The sequence below is a fragment of the Rhineura floridana genome, chromosome 7 (genome assembly GCF_030035675.1).
Source record: "Rhineura floridana isolate rRhiFlo1 chromosome 7, rRhiFlo1.hap2, whole genome shotgun sequence".
Classification (NCBI taxonomy): Eukaryota; Metazoa; Chordata; class Lepidosauria; order Squamata; family Rhineuridae; genus Rhineura; species Rhineura floridana.
In genome coordinates this window covers 153,397,142-153,413,683 of record NC_084486.1, presented here as the reverse complement: position 1 = coordinate 153,413,683, position 16,542 = coordinate 153,397,142, and the positions used below count along the sequence as shown (strand labels likewise).

Genomic DNA, 16,542 nt, shown 5'->3' with positions numbered 1-16,542 from the left:
GCATGGACAGCTATGTAGTTTTTGGTCATGTCCATCTCTGTGGCACACATTTCCTTTCCCCCTCTAGATGTTGTTCATTGTCACCATCAGCATCTCTGTCACAGGCCTCTTTCATTCTTGACACCTGTCCCTTTCTTCCACGCAGCAACAGAAGCCAGCAGAGGTAAAATAGCAAAGAATGCAAAAGTTCCTTTTATCGATTTAGGACAGCAAAACCGGATAGCGGCTTAAGAGAGAGGGAAAGCAACAGCCCAGTTAAACTGCAGCCCCACAACTCTCTTCCAGGCCAATCTCGTCACTCAGACACACGCAAAAGCACTAGCAAGAGGACTTTTTTATTCTGCATTTTTAAATGGGCACGTGAACCTGGCTTCTGCCTGTTGCTCTCTAAGGTCTCAGGAGAAGAGAGTTTTTCCCCAGCTCTTCTACCCCAAATCCTTTTATTTTATTATTATATTGATTTCCCACCTTTCCTCTAGGGAGCTCAAGGTGGCATTCAAACATGGTTCTCCCCCTCTTTTTATCCTCTCAGCATGAAAGATAATGACTCACCCATGGTCACTCAGTGAGCTTTATGGCCGAATGGGGATCTGAACTCTGGTCTCCCAGACCCCAGTCTGACACTGCACCTTCTGCACCACGCTGGCTGTTTTAACTGGGGAATGGCCATAGCTCAATGGCAGAGCATCCACTGTCCACCCAGAAGGCCCCGAGTTCAATCCCTGGCATAGGCAGGTAGAGCTGGGAAAGATCCCTCTCTGAAGCACTGGAGAGCGCTGCCAGTCAGTGTAGACCATATTGAGCGAGATGGACCAATGGTCTGACCCAGTATAAGCATCTTGCTGTATATGGAGATGGCAGGGCTGAAGCCAGGATTTCCTGTATGCTAGACATCTGGTGTGCCACTGAGCTCATGCCCAAAATAATGGCAAACTTCCCCCCTGAATGTTTCCTGCCCATGGCCATTGGGGCCACTTGCATGTATTTTTCGTCACAGAAATATAATTCTGAAGCTGAATTAAAACTGTTCCGCATCTGCTCAAGTCCAGGTATTGTCAGGCTCCGGAGAAATGCTCATTCCCAGGCGAGCCTCCAGGAATTTAGAGCAGCCACTTTGACTGCCTTTCTTGGTGTTCTGTTGGTGTTCTTGGCGGATCCTGGAGGCCTTCAAGAGGCAGCTGGACAGCCATCTGTCAGGAATGCTTTGATTTGGATTCCTGCACTGAGCAGGGGGTTGGACTGGATGGCCTTGTAGGCCCCTTCCAACTCTACTATTCTATGATTCTATGATCTTAGATGCAAGTGTGGGCATAAGAGACAGGCTTCTGATGTGTGCTGAGGTGCAGCCACCAAAGAAACATGAAAACGATATGGTGTTATGGATGCCGGCTGTGTTGCAGAGTGGCGAAATTGGGAAAGGAGAGACTGAGTGAGCCTTTATGTGTGTGAATGCTTGCTAAAGATTATACCTTCCCTGCAAATTAGTCAGAGACTTTAAGCTTTCAAATAAGAAATAACTACTTTATTCTGGAAGTACATACTTGATAGGAAAGAGTTCTACATTTATTTATTTATTATTTTATTTATACCCCGCCCTTCCTTCCAGCAGGAGCCCAGGGCGGCTAACTAGCTAAGTTGGAGATGCAAACACTAAGCCGAGTGTTTGCCCTCATACTTGGAGGAGAGGGAGAGAAAAAGAGATGTCTGCTCTCCCTCTCACGAGAAAGAAGAAGGAGGAGGAAGGAGATGTGGTCAACATCCTCTGCATATCAGTCTAGCAGGAAGGGAGAGACAGCAGGAGATCAAAGGACAGGTATAGCCTAGCAACCAGGAGGTCTCCTCTCTAGCTACCCTTTTTAACCCCATGCAGCCTCAACCCACAAGTTGCAGTTGAACCACATATTCCAACAGGCTGAACATCCCTGTTAAGCTGATTGCTGGCGAATTGTTCAGCATGATCTGCTGATATTATGTCTATGGGAGTTCATGACAGGAGATGGCCTGTCTACTGATAGATGGGGGCTCTCCTCTGTAGCTTTTGGAATGAGACACCCATCAGAGCTTGGGGAAGAAGACTCGAAATGGGCAGTGGCTTTGTAAGGTTTGCTTTATGTTCTTTGCACCTCTTGCAAACGGAACATATGGGAGGGGGGCTGTGCACATTTCTCTCTGGGAATATGCGCCGTCTCCTCCTAGAGGCGTCTTTGACTCCTGCTTGTGCAGTTGTAAATAAAGCAAATCTTTTAAAAGCATATCAAGCCTCTATTGCTTTCTCATCCAAAGGAAACGAAACCCTGCAGGTTCACCTTTGGAGCAGGTTTCTCCCAATCTAATGCTCCCCATATGTTTTTGAACTACAACTCCCATCAGCCCCAAGCTGGAGATAATGGGAGTTGTAGTCCAAAATGACTGCAGAGCACCAGGTTTCTGCTTGAGAAGCACTTGGAAATATTCTGGTTTGAGAGAGCGTTGGCCTTTTGACAGCATTTTCAAAACAGTAGGTGCCCCTCCCTCTCCAGTTGTGCCAGGCTCGGCCACTTGGCCACCTGCTCATGCAGCTGCACCCCCACACAGGTGGGTCTCTGAATCTTTTCGTTGTTGCAGAAGATGCCAGAACTCAAATCTTTGTGTGGGGGAGGCCTGGGCGACTGCTGTGGGTGCGCATTACACCCACCTCTCACTGAGCCTGGCCCCTCCCCTCCCGCCTCCCCTCCCCTTTTAAAAGTCAGATTGTAAGATCTTCAGGGCAGAAACCCCCACCCCACCCCACCCCACCCCACCCCAGCACTATGTTTGCTGATGTTGTTTGCTTTGTGTTCCATAAGTTAATAAGTTTGCAGACTTCTAGGGAGGGATACCTGTGAGAGCCATGGAATCCTAGCGCTGGATGGGTCCCAGGTGAAATTGCCTGTCAGTCTTTTCCCTTCCTGAAGGAGACCCTGCAGCCTCTCTGCAGAGGGAACTTCTTAAGTGATGAGACCACATCTCACCTGAAGTTTAATCAAAGGCTTTTCTTTCACCAGGGGCACAAAGATGCCTTGCTAATGTAACAACAACCCAACAACTAAATTTGTGGATTGGGCATATCTGAATGCCACCCAGATGCCCCTGGGAAGCCCGCAAACAGGGCCTGAAGGAAAGGGGTTGCCCTTGTTACTTCCTACCCCAGCAACAGGCATTAAGAGGTAGACTACCTCCAAATGTGGAGGATCCATTCAGCTGTCAAGGCCGCCAGTGGATGGATCACCGTCTTTTAAAGGTACCTAAGACTGGGGGGGGGGGTTATGGCCCCGCAATAACGTCCGTGTTTTGCTCCGGGCTCGAACTGAGGAGAGGGGTGGGGCGCTGCTTCCTGTCTGGAATCCGCCCCCTGCCTTAATTCTCGAAGCGAGGGACCCAGGCGTCCGGCACGTCTTCAGAGAAGGGCTCTTCTCGTTGTCTGAGGGGCCCCCAAAGCACCGAGGAAGAGGTGCCCGGGCCGAAAGCCCGCCGTGCCCTGGGAAGCCGTCGAATCAGCTGCGCCCGCAGTGGGTGCTCGGCCGCCGGGCGAGTCTCTCATCCAAACCTCGGTCACGTAGGATTGCGTAGAAGCAGGAAGGGAGGCGAGGCTGCCGGCTGGCTCGGAGGGGGAAGAAGCGGCTGCCAGTCTCCCAGCGCCGCCGCTCAGCCGCCGGATCGGGACCCGAGGACCCCCCACCCGCCTTGAAAATCTCCGCTGAGGAGCGGGGGGGGGCAGAGATGGCAGCCAGGACGGCCACAGCGGCTTGGCGGCCCCCGGGCGGCCCGTGAGCGGTTTCGGCGCCGGCCGGGAAGCCCCTTGTTGGTGGGAGCGGCCCACCGCCGGGCTGCCAGGAGCCGGAGGAGGGGGCACCGCTGCCGCTGCGATGGGCCGACGGAGCTGAGGCCGGCGCGGCGGGAGGATGTGGCTGGCTTGGGGCCGGGGCTGCAGCGGGGGCCAGCAGGCTGCAGGTGCCGCAGCGCCGCCGCCGGAAAGAGAGAGGAGGCGGCGGCGGCGGCGAAGGGGGGCGGGCGTGTGAGAGAGCCCGCCTTCGCCCCCCCCACCGCGGGGTCCCCAAGTGTGAAGACAGACGGCGCCTCCTTCGCCTTTGGAGCCGCCGCTGCCGACGACGAGAGGGGGGCGCAGCCAAAGACCTCGCCGCCGGAGAGGGGCGATGAGGGGGGCTTCGCAGACGCTTCTCCGGCCCAGTAGCTTGCCAATTCGAGTCTGGTTTGTCCCCGGAGACCCCCGTGGCAAGACTGCCAGACCTCTGGCGTTGTCGGAGTCAGCCGCCGCCCCGTCGGACCCAGATTCCTCCCCCTGCCCCTCCTGGTGATGCACCGCGGGGCCTCGGGACCTGCGGGGGGAGAGTGAGGCAGCGCTCAGGAGACGCGCCCCGCCTCGGCCGCCGCGCGTGCATTTGCGAGCTGGATTTTGTATCTCTTTCATTGCTTTCCAACAAGGACCGCCGCCCGTGCCCGTCCCTTCGTGCAAAGCCCGGTCCTGGAGGGTATAGCTGTTGCGGGGCTTGGAGAGGGAAGGAGCAGCCACGAACCTCCCGAGGGTCATCGGAGCACTGGACAAGGCGGGAGCTTCCGCCCGGCAAGCCTGCAGAGCCCCTCCCGTCGGATCTACAAAAGGGGGGGCAGAGGCGTCTTTTCCCCCCCAGCCTCTGGGCTGGGGGGGGGGAGAGAAGGGAAGGGGCTGTGCTTGGCGCCCGGCCTGGGGGCTTCCGCTGCCTGCGCTGATGGGGGGCCACCGAGGGGGCGATGATGGCTAGCGGCCTGTGACCCCCGCGCGCCCCGTCTCCCCCTGCCCGCCCCGTCTGGCCATGGCCGCGGCCATCGCCAGCTCGCTGATCCGGCAGAAGCGCCAGGCGCGCGAGTCCAACAGCGACCGCGTGTCCACTTCCAAGCGCCGCTCCAGCCCCAGCAAGGACGGGCGCTCCCTCTGCGAGAGGCACGTGCTGGGCGTCTTCAGCAAGGTGCGCTTCTGCAGCGCCCGGAAGAGGCACGTCCGGCGGAGACCAGGTCAGTCGCTCGACGGCGGCCGGCGCGGGGGGTGGGTGCGGCGTCCCAGCTCCAGAAAGCGGACGAGGACGAGTGGGCTTTGTTTCATCGCCAGGGCTCGGCCCTCTGAGCATGTGCAGAGATTTTTTTCCTCAGGCCTTTGGTTTAGGTAACAGTATACGGTAGCCCTTGGGTGATACCAAGGTGGGCCCGTTGAGCTCGGCCTCTTATAGCAGTGGCCAAGCAGCCGCCTCTGTGAAGCGTTTTAACGGGGGCAGGGAGGCCAGGTCACTCGGGCTATCCACTTCCTCAGCTCTTCAGCAGAAATCTGCTGCCTCTGAACCTGGAGGTTCTAACGATCCATCAGGACTAATAGACGCAGATAGACCCAGCCTAACCCTTTTTTGCCTTTGGATGTAGAAAGCGCCCTTCTGGCTCAGACCACGGTGGGCCCCTTCATCCAGCCACAGGACTGGGCTGAACGCCTCCAGGACAACCCGATGCAGGGCTTGAAGGCAAGGCCCCTGTCTTGCCATTTGCTACCACCACCGCCACCCTGCCCCCCCCATAAGAGCATTTCAGAGGCAGACTACCCCAAACCATGGAGAGTCCATGTAGCTTTGGCGACTCAGTCATTCCTTGATCCTCCATGATGTGCTGGCATTTTTAATAATACAGCCCAACCTGTGAAAATGAAGGAACTGGCCCTGAGCATGTGCAGAGTGCCACTTAGGAACGGCAAATCCCTGGCCTGGATTTAGAAAGCAGTGTCTTCCAGAACAGGGGCTGTGTTTTCGGGGAGCTTATTTTCAGTGTTAGGAGACAGGCCTGCAGCAGATGAGGCAGCAAGGGTGGCCAGAGTTCTGTGCATGTGTGGAGCTCTTTCTCCCTCTTGTAGAGCAGGCCAGAGCAGGTCTGCCTGTGGATATGGTGCAGTTTGATTTTGCATGGCAACTTTTTATAACCTGCCTTTCAGAAAACAAGTCCTTCAAAAGGCGGCTTGTACGGACATCAAAACGCAGTTTTAAAAAGCGACACAGTAAACATTGCCAACGTATCACAAGTCCCTTCCCACAGGACCATGGGTGGCGGGCTGTGTGTATGTGGTGGTGGTGGGGAAGAGGACAGTCCAGCTGGAGCCGGCTCTGACATCCCTTCCCCCACCCTCTCTCTCGGCCTGGGCCTGGGTTCAGCTCCAGGACCCAACAGTGTCCCCAGGCTTAGGGCTGCTCTCCGCAGGACGTGTTTGAATTGAACATGTGAGATGTTTCGAAAGTACGGCCAAACGTCTATAAGGTCTGAATGAAACAAACCATTTTATACGTAACGCAGGCAGACGAACCGGGGATCTGGGGTTTTCTGCAGCTCCGTGTTGAGGAGGTATACTTGATGCCAAACTCAGGGTTAGCATACTCCTGGGTTCAGCCCCGGGATCTTAACTCTTGCCGCCAATCCAGGGTTAGCAAGGTAGATTGTAATGCCTTGGGGACACAGGAAAATGCTTCCCTCTTCCTCCTCTCTGCTCTGAAGTGGGTGAAGGTGGGTCTTCCAGGCAAATCTGTCAGGTGTTGCTTGCTCAAACCCAGCTCCTTTCCTTTAAGCAATGAATGCCTGATGGATTGATTGGGAGGATTTGGGCAAGCTGTCATTCTCTCCAAGCTGCAGGTCTTTTGGGGTTATGCACAGCCTGGTCTGGTGCAGGTTTGCTCAGGAATAAATGTGCATCAGATTGCAGGGGGTTTTTTTGGTGACCAGGACTATTATAGCCAGACAGAGTGGAATGGATAAAGGGCTGCTTAGCTGGGGAAGAGGGTCTTCAGAGCAGCAGTTGGGGTTCCCCAGGTTGAATGTCCACCTTGGCTATTGACTCACTGGGTGGCCTTGGGCACACTAATGGTTTTTGACCTCCATCTGTAAAATGGGTATGTTTATTCCCCTAGGGCTAAAGGCAACTGGCTTCTTTTCACAATTCTGAAAAGCTGGTAGTATAAAACACACTGCAGTCTTAAAAGGACAACATGATTTTGATACATTGTAGCACTGGTAACAGTTTTCATCAGTTTATTGTTTTTTAATCTACATCGATTAATCTAGAATAATCCCCACAATCTCTGTTTGTAATCACATTGAAGATCATATTCACCAATTCACCAAAAATCTCCATTTTTTGAAATACTACCATTTTTTGCTGCGTTTGCATAACATTTTTTAGATTAATTGTCCCATACAACAGCTTTTTATCAAGATTCACTTGATTCCCGGCAAGTCCTGTCCTCATTTCTGTTTCTGTGCTTACATACAATAACTAATACGTGTGGGAATATTATTTCCTCCCAGTATGAGCATGAGGTATATGGAGAGAGGGCAGTGAAGGGCAAGTGATTCATTACTCGGCACATGCTCAGAGGCATTTCTGGTTCTGGAGCTGAGAATCCCAATCCCTTGTCAAACATTGAGGGCATCTTTAGGGGGTCTGAAATGGCTACATAGGGTAGCTAATCCCTTGGACTGGTAACAGGGCCTTCTCTCAGGCCTCACTTGCTCAGGACCACTTCAGTTTCCACCCGGACCTGGCATGTTTTTGCACTCCCAGATTTCAGATTTTTAAAAAGCACCGAGTGCCTTTTACTTGTTCTTTGAAGTGTTTTGGGGTATTTTAAGCCTCAGCCAGAACTGGTCAGCTGTGAGAGTGAAATGTGGCTGACTATATGCCTGCCACCGTGCCCACCCCCATGAATCTTATTTTTGTGCCATGCTAACCTCTGCTGTTCATCTCTCCATGTGCATGCCAACCAGGCCTGAACAGGATACATTCCTGGGATTGTGCTGTTGGTGCCACAGGCTCACCTCCTTGCCTGTAACAGCACCGTTGGAGCCTTCTGATCCATAAAGTGGTCCAAATGGAAGCCCAACCCTGCGCAGGAAATGCCCTGGCCACTGATTTTCCCAGAGTGTGTACGCCCTCGCTTGTGTCTGGCTGTGTGATGCAGCAACGGGAAGGGAGCGGGACTGCTGGATTCGCTCAAACCGTCAGACTCTGGTACTGAAGGCAGTCTTGAAAACGCACCTTACTAAGAGTTAGGAAAAGGGGTTGTGCACAGAGTTTTGACTGTGTCGAATCTGGCTCTAGAATCTCGACTCTCTTTCATGTGGGCAGCACCAGATATTTCAGGCCGCTTAATAATAAATTAATAATAATAAATAATAAATTATGTAACAGGTAGGTGGTGCGCCCACAGTACATGTAGAATAGGACATTTGTACTCCACCTGTTAGCGTGTGCTTCTGCTTCACATTTCGCAGGGGGTCTGTGCTCCACTCACCCTAGAAAATAGAGTGGGAGGGGGGCACGGGGACCGGTCTCCTCTGCATGCAGCCTTCAAGTCATTACCTGCACAGGTGCAGCTTCCTTCGGCATGCACTGGGCCGGTCACTGTTGTGCAGTGCTGATGCTTCTGCCAGAGTCCTTTGGCCGGGTTGTGCTGGGTTTGGTTTATTTATTTATTTATTTATTTGTTTCATTTATAGACCGCCCATAGCGAGTGGCTCTCTGGGCGGTGTACAAAAAGGTTAAAATACAAAATATCAACAGTAAAATCAGACAACAAACAATAAACACAAGCAGCAACTAAAGAAAAAAATAAATAAAAAAATTAAATTGTAACATAAACGCTTAAAATGCCTGGGAGCATAGCCAGGTCTTAACCTGGCGCCGAAAAGATGGAAGCGTCGGCGCCAGGCGTACTTCTTCGGGGAGGCTGTTCCACAGTTCGGGGGCCACTACAGAAAAGGCCCTAGATCGAGTAACTGTCCTCCGGGCTTTTCGATGGGTTGGTACCCGGAGGAGGGCCTTAGATGCTGAGCGAAGTGACCGGGTCGGTTCATAGTGGGAGAGGCGTTCCACAAGATATTGCGGTCCCACGCCGTGTAAGGCTTTATAGGTCAAAACCAGCACCTTGAATCTGGCTCGGAAACAAATGGGTAGCCAGTGCAAACGGGCCAGAACAGGTGTTATATGTGCTGACCGGCTGGTCCTCGTCAGCAGTCTGGCTGCTGCATTTTGCACTAGCTGAAGCTTCCGAACTGTCTTCAAGGGCAGCCCTACGTAGAGCGCATTACAGTAATCCAGCCTAGAAGTTACCAGAGCATGAACTGGTTGCTGCAGGCAGTTCCCATCCAGCCTTTTTTGCACACCTTCTGAGAGATGGGTGTGTGTGTGCTGCTTTTGAAGGCAAGAGCTTTGCGTCAGTCCCCATCCACTGAAGCCCCCCTCCCGTGATTCTTTGCCTGGTGAAGGTGGAGTTTCAGCTTAAAAAGAGGCAGCCTGGTCTGTGTTTTTTGTGTCTGGGGTGGGGGAGAACATTGTGTGTCGTATAAAGATTATGGCGTCAGTTTAGGAAAACCCGGACCACCCTATACTTCTACTAAGGCTTATTGGATTAGACAGCAACCCATCTGTTTCAGCACTCTGTTTGGGTTCAGCTGGCCAGCAGTCCTGGGCTGCATGTGCCTTTTCTCTTCTGTTGTGCGCGTGTGTTCCTCTCTCTGCCAGGCTGTAGCTTGGCTTCCTTCCTGAAGCTGTCTGAAATGCTTTCCTGTGCAGGCCCCTGCCGCATCCGTCCTGTGCTCTTCTTCCGCCCCATTCACACGCTCGCCGGAGTGCTCCCTCCCCCTCTCCATCACCCTCCGCACAGGCAGGGTGGGGGACATCAGCACGGCCTCGCATGGAGTCAGGCCATCGGTCCAGCGGGCTCAATATGGTCTGCGCCAGGGATTGAGCCTGGGCCTTCTGCATGCCAGGCAGGTGCTCTGCCACTGACAGCCCTCCCCTCTCAAGGGGAAGGCGGACAGCTTGGGTGCTCCAAGGAGTACATGGTGCCCTCCCTTGTTTTGGAGGGTTAACCTGGAGGGTGTGGATCTTGCGCCTGGAGCCAGCTTTTCTGAGGCTGCGCTGTGCACCACCTTCTTGTGGCCATGGCTTCCCTTGTGTGCTTCCCTTGGGATCAGCTGTCACTCCCTTGCTCTCTGGGGGACAAGATGGCAACAGTGTTGTTTTCCCTCCCCTCCAAACAACAATAGTAAGACACCCTAGAGAGATTGCTGGCACTGTTTGCTTGTAGTTAGTATTTTATCTCTCTCTCTCTCCCCCCTGCGCCCATGGATTGACGTTGTTTTTGCAGCAGGGTCTTAATTTTCTTCAGCGTGACATGGAAGTCAATTCACCTAGGGTCAATTAAAAAGGTGGCCGATCAATTGCTGGAGTCACACATATCCTCCCTCTCCCGCCACTGCGGCTGAGGTATAGTCCATAAAGACAGATGTAGCAAGTGCATAACTGCCCAGGCCGCTAACTGCAGGCTTCATGATTCTCTGTTGTTTCTGGGGTTCTTTGATGAAATCTGGGAGCATGCCTGATTATTTAGTGTGACCTCCTTAATAGCACAGCTCTGTTGTTGTTGTTATGTGCCTTCAAGTCGATTTCGACTTATGGTGACCCGATGAATCAGCGATCTCCAAGAGCGTCTGTCGTGAACCACCCTGTTCAGATCTTGTAAGTTCAGGTCTGTGGCTTCCTTGATGGAATCAAGCCATCTCTTGTTTGGCCTTCCTCTTTTTCTACTCCCTTCTGTTTTCCCCAGCATTATTGTCTTTTCTAATGAATCCTGTCTTCTCATTATGTATCCCAAGTATGATAACCTCAGTTTCATTGTTTTAGCTTGTAGTGATAGCTCTGGGGTTGCCAAGGCTGAAATCTGTTTCAGGAGCCATACCATCTCTGGTTACTTGGTTTGGAAATAAAGTACAATCTGTGCATGCACAGAGGCACATTACTGCCAAGCAGAGAGAGAGCCTACAATGCCTGCAGTCTCTCTTAGGTGTCACTCTCTAAGGATAGCTGGCTCCTGTCCCATCTCCAGTGTTTGTGTGGTTTTTCCAGTATCTAGTAGGAAGCGAAACCTAGCAGCTCTGCAAAGCTCTGCTAAATATTGAACTGAACAAAGGAGGTAACCGACGCACGCTTGATTCCCTCTCAGACTCCTGCCTCTAGGCCTAGAACTGTTAGCCCTAGAGGGTAGTTTACACTGTGTGGCTCTTTTCCAACTCTCAATGTTGCAAGCCAAATCGTGCAAGGATTTCCATCCCAGCAAATTGGAGTTGGAAGTTTAGCACTTGCTGAGGAAGTGCACATTTTTTGGCAGGGGGAAGGTGAGAAATGTTTTCCACGGACTTCTTTGGGTGGCCACTGGCAACTCAGTAGCAATCTTATGGTCTCTTGAAGTTGCTTTATGCTGAGTCAGGACAGTGGTCCATCTAGGCCAGTGCTATCCACTCTGACTGGCAGCTTCTCTCCAGTGCCCCATCCTTGCCCCTGAGATTCTTTTAATGAGAGAGGCCAGGGATTGAACGGGGAGTGGAGAGCGGGGTGCACTGCCACTGAGCTGCCACTTTCCACTCTGCAAAAATGGGATGGAAATTGTTTGGATGGAAATTCTTGGACAGTTTGGCTGGCGACGTTGTGTGCTGGGAAAGCGCCATTGCAGAGTAAGCGGCTCTGTGGGGCTGACGATTCCAGGCTTAGAGGCAGAAGTTAACTCACAGGATTATGCTGCACAACAGAGGATGTAAAAGCACTTTGCAAATTAAAAATGCAAATGAAAGAAACCATAAGTAATAGTACTTTTTGCAGTATAGGAACATAGGAAGCCTACCAAGGCAAACTATTGATCCATCCAGCTCCACAATATCTACCCTGAATGGCAGCAGCTCTCCAGGGTTTCAGACAGGGGGTCCCTGCTAGCCTGACCAGGAGATGCTGGGGATTGAACCTGGGGAATGCTGCATGCAAAGCTCTGCTACTGGTGAGAAATCTCTCCCCCCCCCCCGGGTCACAATTGCCCCCTTAAAAAATAGCCAAGGCAGGCTCAGAGGGCGGGCCACAAATCTGCCTTCTCCGTGAAACCCAGAGCCTCTCCCTGACTCCCTACACTTTCCGTCTCCAGTATAAGCCTGCCTTTTCCTAAATGTTACAAAATCCTTTCTCTGTCTAGCTGTTTTATTAGTCCTTGTAACTGTTTTAACTGTCTTTTTAAATTATCGTTAATGCTGTTAGTTCTGATTATTTGAGTTCCTTGTATTTATGGTGCTTTTATGATATTGTGAGCCACCTTGGGTGGGCTTTGCCCACAGAGACAGCACATACATCGTTTTATAACATCAATTAAATAAATGCCAGTATGATGGCCTTGGGGTGGCAGTATTTTTTTTTGGGGGGGGGACAATAAAGCTGTGGGTGGTATCCAAGGATTTATCCTTGCACAGTAGAACTTTCCCTGCCTCCCCTCCCCTCATGGCCACCTTAATCTGCTCTAGGGGTTCTCCCAACCCTCCAGAGCAGATTTGGGGAGGGTGTGGGATGTGCACAGCGGGAGGAGAGGTAGGGAAATTCCGATGTGCAAGCATAAATCTTTGTGCTGACAGGGTGCATAAGTTTCGATACCACCCATAGGGTGACCCAAGACGTGCAAGGGATCCTGGGATCGCTTAGCACGGCCACATATCTAGGTGAGTCTTGCTCATGTCTTTTACTTTTACAAAATGCCTTTTTTCTTCATCATTTTTTCACGCCCTTGTGACTTGGAGGGTGAGGCTGAGAGCCCTTGTGGGGGAGAAGCCAGGCACTCTGTTTGTGTTCTGTGCGGCATACCCTGGTGGCTACATCTTGATGAAGTGGCCGCTGCCTGCAGCTGCCTAGAGGCAGAAGCCTGGGGAGTTTGAAAGAGTGCAGAGCTTGGGCAGAGGGTGGCGCCATAGCAGATTCCTTGCTCTTGCCCCTGTCTGCAAGCCAGAGTGTAGCCAATCCTCTGCTTTGGACGGGTGGATCTGGTTTAATTACAGAGCTCAGTCACCAGGGAAGGGGGTGGTTTGTTGGGTGCAAATTGCCCTTCTGCTTTTCCATCACTGTCCCAAGGACAAGGTGGCCCCCAGTCAAACACCCACCAGCTGTTCCTGCTTTCATGCATAGATTCTGTTTCCTCATAGGAGATGAGCGTGAGACAGACTTCCTTTCCTGCCTTTTCACATATTTTCAGGGCCTCTTGTCTCCGCCTTTCTTGCCCTTCCTCCTGTGCCTTCCGTGCTTGCCTTTCAGCTTCAGTGGGGGGAAAGGATCATGGCCCTCTCTGAGATGCCCATCAGCTCAGCCCCTCCTTGGCAGGCAGGCTCATGTCTGGAGCGGCAGGAGGAAGACTGGCCTGTGAAAGCCCTTGAAAAGCCCAAGGAGCCTTCTCCCTTTCATGAGCATCTTTCAGGCTTGCATTTTTTAATGGATGCCTTTGTGCATCCTGCAAACGCTGGGGCAGAATGTGGCAGCTCAGAGCAAGGTTTCCCAAAGAGTTTGTGGCTCAGCTGCAGGGCGCTGTGGTGCTGCAGTGGGAGATTCTGGGGGCAGGGGAGGGGGCCAGCTTGTTTGCAGGGAGTGTGAGTTATACTTCAGCACTGCAGCCCCATGCCCAGGGATGGACGTAAAATGTGCAGCAATCTTTTTGTGAGCCTTCACAACTTCTTGCTGATGTGCTCTCAGCCCAGGAGCATAGGCGTTGCTGCTGGTGTTTGTGTGTGTGTGAAAAGCCTGCAGATCCAAGAAGGGGATGGTGCGAGAAATAGTCCCTTGTGAATACAATGTGTTGCTGAAGAATTAAAAGGCTTATGATTTGTGAAGTATCTCCACCAACATCAAAGCATCTAATTCAAGGGTTGATCTCAGAACAGCCTTCCCCAGCCTGGTGCCCTTCAGATGTTTTGGACTACAACTCCCAACAGCTGTTATCCTGGAAGGCTGTCTCAGAACAACAAAGGGTTTACGCTTGCGCCATGGCACTCTCTCCCTCTGTCATCCCCCGCCCCCAAGCATGCCCTACACCCTCCCCAAATCTGCTCCAGGGGGTTGGGGGAAAACTCAGGACAGATTTAGGGGCACGTGAGGGGAAGGGAGGAGTTCTGCATAAATCCTTGTGCTACTGAAATGCGTGTCTTAGTGCTACTTTGGATAGAAGGCAACACTTTTAGGAACTCTCTTGCCTGTGGACTCTGCCAGCATGCCACTGCTGTTGGGTGGGATTCAGACAGTGCCGCTGCTCCTGTTGCCGTAATGAGTTTCATTGATATCAATAGCAACGGGGCTAGCATTTACATTGGAATGCCCAAGTGTTCAGAGGGCTGAATGTGCTTTATGCCTCCACCAGCCCTTACACCTGTCCTGCAATGTAGGCCAGTATTGTTCATCCCAAGTAGCAGGTGGAGGCAAGGGGGGGCACAGTCTGGGCCTACTGAGTGGGTTTGTGACTAACGGAGACTCCACAGTTTGCACACACGTGGCCATTCTACTGATCCCAATTCAATTGCAATGAGTTCGCTGATCACTTCCAGAATAAGATCCTATGCATCCGCCGGGACTTAGACTCCCAATTTATAGCAGTGGATCCTAGTGAGGTGTCTGGAGCACAGTCTTGTCCTGTTTTATTGGATGGGTTTCAGTTGGTTCAGCTCGAGGACGTGGACAAGGTGCTTGGACAGGCACGTGCAACCACTTCGGTACTGGATCCTTGCCCCTCTTGGCTTATAAAAACTAGCAGGGATGGAACAGTCAGCAGGGCCAGGGAAGTAATAAACGCCTCGCTACGAGAGGGAGTGGTCCCTGGCTGCCTGAAAGAGGCAGTGGTGAGACCACTTCTGAAAAAACCTTCCTTGGACCCAGAAAATGTCAACAGCTACAGACCAGTAGCGAATGTTCCGTTCCTGGGCAAGATCCTGGAACGAGTGGTTGCTGGCCAGCTCCAGGCGCTATTGGATGAAACCGATTATCTAGATCCATTTCAATCGGGCTTTAGGCCTGGTTTTGGCACTGAAACAGCCTTGGTCGCCCTGTATGATGACCTATGTCGGGAGAGGGACAGAGGGAGTGTAACTCTGTTGATTCTCCTTGATCTCTCAGCGGCTTTTGATACCATCGACCATGGTGTCCTTCTGGAGAGGCTCGCGGAGTTGGGAGTTGGAGGTACTGCTTGGCAGTGGTTCCGCTCCTATTTGGCGGGTCGTCTCCAGAAGGTAGTGCTTGGGGAACATTGCTCGACACCATGGGTTCTCCAATATGGAGTCCCGCAGGGGTCAGTTCTGTCCCCCCTGCTTTTCAACATCTACATGAAGCCGTTGGGGGCGGTCATCAGGAGTCTTGGAGTGCATTGTCATCAATATGCTGATGACACGCAGCTCTACTTCTCCTTCTCATCTTTTATTTTTATTTTTATTTTATTTGTTTCATTTTTAGACCATCCATAGCTAGTAGCTCTCTGGGCGGTGTACAAAACAGATTAAAAATACAATATTATAATAAAATCAATCACATACATCAACAACAATATTAAAATAAAGCGTAGACGTAAACATTAACATTAAAAACATTAAAAAGCCTGGGAGTACAGCCAGGTCTTAAACTGGCGCCTAAAAGAAAGCACCGTAGGCGCCAGGCGTATCTCTTCAGGTAAGCTGTTCCACAATTCGGGGGCCACTACAGAAAAGGCCCTAGATGTGGTAACAATCCTCCGGGCATCCTGGCGAGATGGTACCCGGAGGAGGGCCTTAGATACTGAACGACGTGAACGGGTAGGTTCATAGCGGGAGAGGCGTTCCACAAGGTACTGTGGTCCCACATCGTGTAAGGCTTTATAGGTCAAAACCAGCACCTTGAATCTGGCTCGGAAACAAATAGGTAGCCAGTGCAAACGGGCCAGGACAGGTGTTATATGCGCAGACCAGCGGGTCCTCGTCAATAGCCTGGCTGCCGCGTTTTGCACCAGCTGAAGTTTCCGAACTGTCTTCAAGGGCAGCCCTACGTAGAGTGCATTACAGTAATCCAGTCTAGAAGTTACCAGGGCGTGAACAACTGAAGCAAGATTGTTGCTGTCCAGATAGGGGCGTAGTTGGGCTACTAAACGAAGATGGTAAAATGCATTCCGAGCCACCGAGCCCACTTGAGCCTCAAGCGACAAGGAAGGGTCAAAAAGGACCCCCAAACTACGAACCTGTTCTTTCAAGGGGAGTGTAACCCCATCTAGAACAGGATGAACATCCACCATCTGGGCAGGGAAAGAGCTCACCAACAGTGTTTCAGTCTTGTCTGGATTGAGTTTCAGTTTATTAGCTCTCATCCAGTCCATTATCGCGGTCAGGCAACGGTTCAGCACATCAACAGCCTCACCTGAAGGTGAAAAGGAGAAATAGAGCTGCGTGTCATCAGCGTACTGATGGCAACGCACTCCAAAACTCCTGATGACCGCACCCAGAGGCTGCATGTAGATGTTAAAAAGCATGGGGGACAAAACCGACCCCTGAGGGACTCCACAATGGAGAGTCCAGGGTGTCGAGCAATGTTCCCCAAGCACTACCTTCTGGCGACGATCTGCTAAGTAGGAGCAGAACCACTGCCAAGCAGTGCCCCCGACACCCAACTCCGCGAGTCTCCCCAGAAGGATACCATGG

The 16,542-nt window shown here is 52.0% G+C and overlaps 1 protein-coding gene across 6 annotated transcripts in view; it reads left to right on the top strand.

Annotated features, from left to right (window-relative positions):
• FGF12 (fibroblast growth factor 12) overlaps positions 1-16,542 on the top strand; it is a 291,558-nt gene that overhangs the window by 155,039 nt on the left and 119,977 nt on the right. Inside the window, exon 1 of one of the 6 annotated variants that reach the window (XM_061634542.1) lies at positions 4,815-5,028. The exons of 4 other annotated variants lie outside the window; for them this stretch is intronic. In XM_061634542.1, coding sequence (XP_061490526.1) covers positions 4,830-5,028 — 199 coding nt within the window. In that variant the 5' untranslated portion in view covers positions 4,815-4,829. Of the gene's footprint in view, positions 1-4,814; positions 5,029-12,559; positions 12,571-16,542 lie in introns of those variants that run through there. One more of the 6 variants, XM_061634547.1, reaches the window with a different exon arrangement.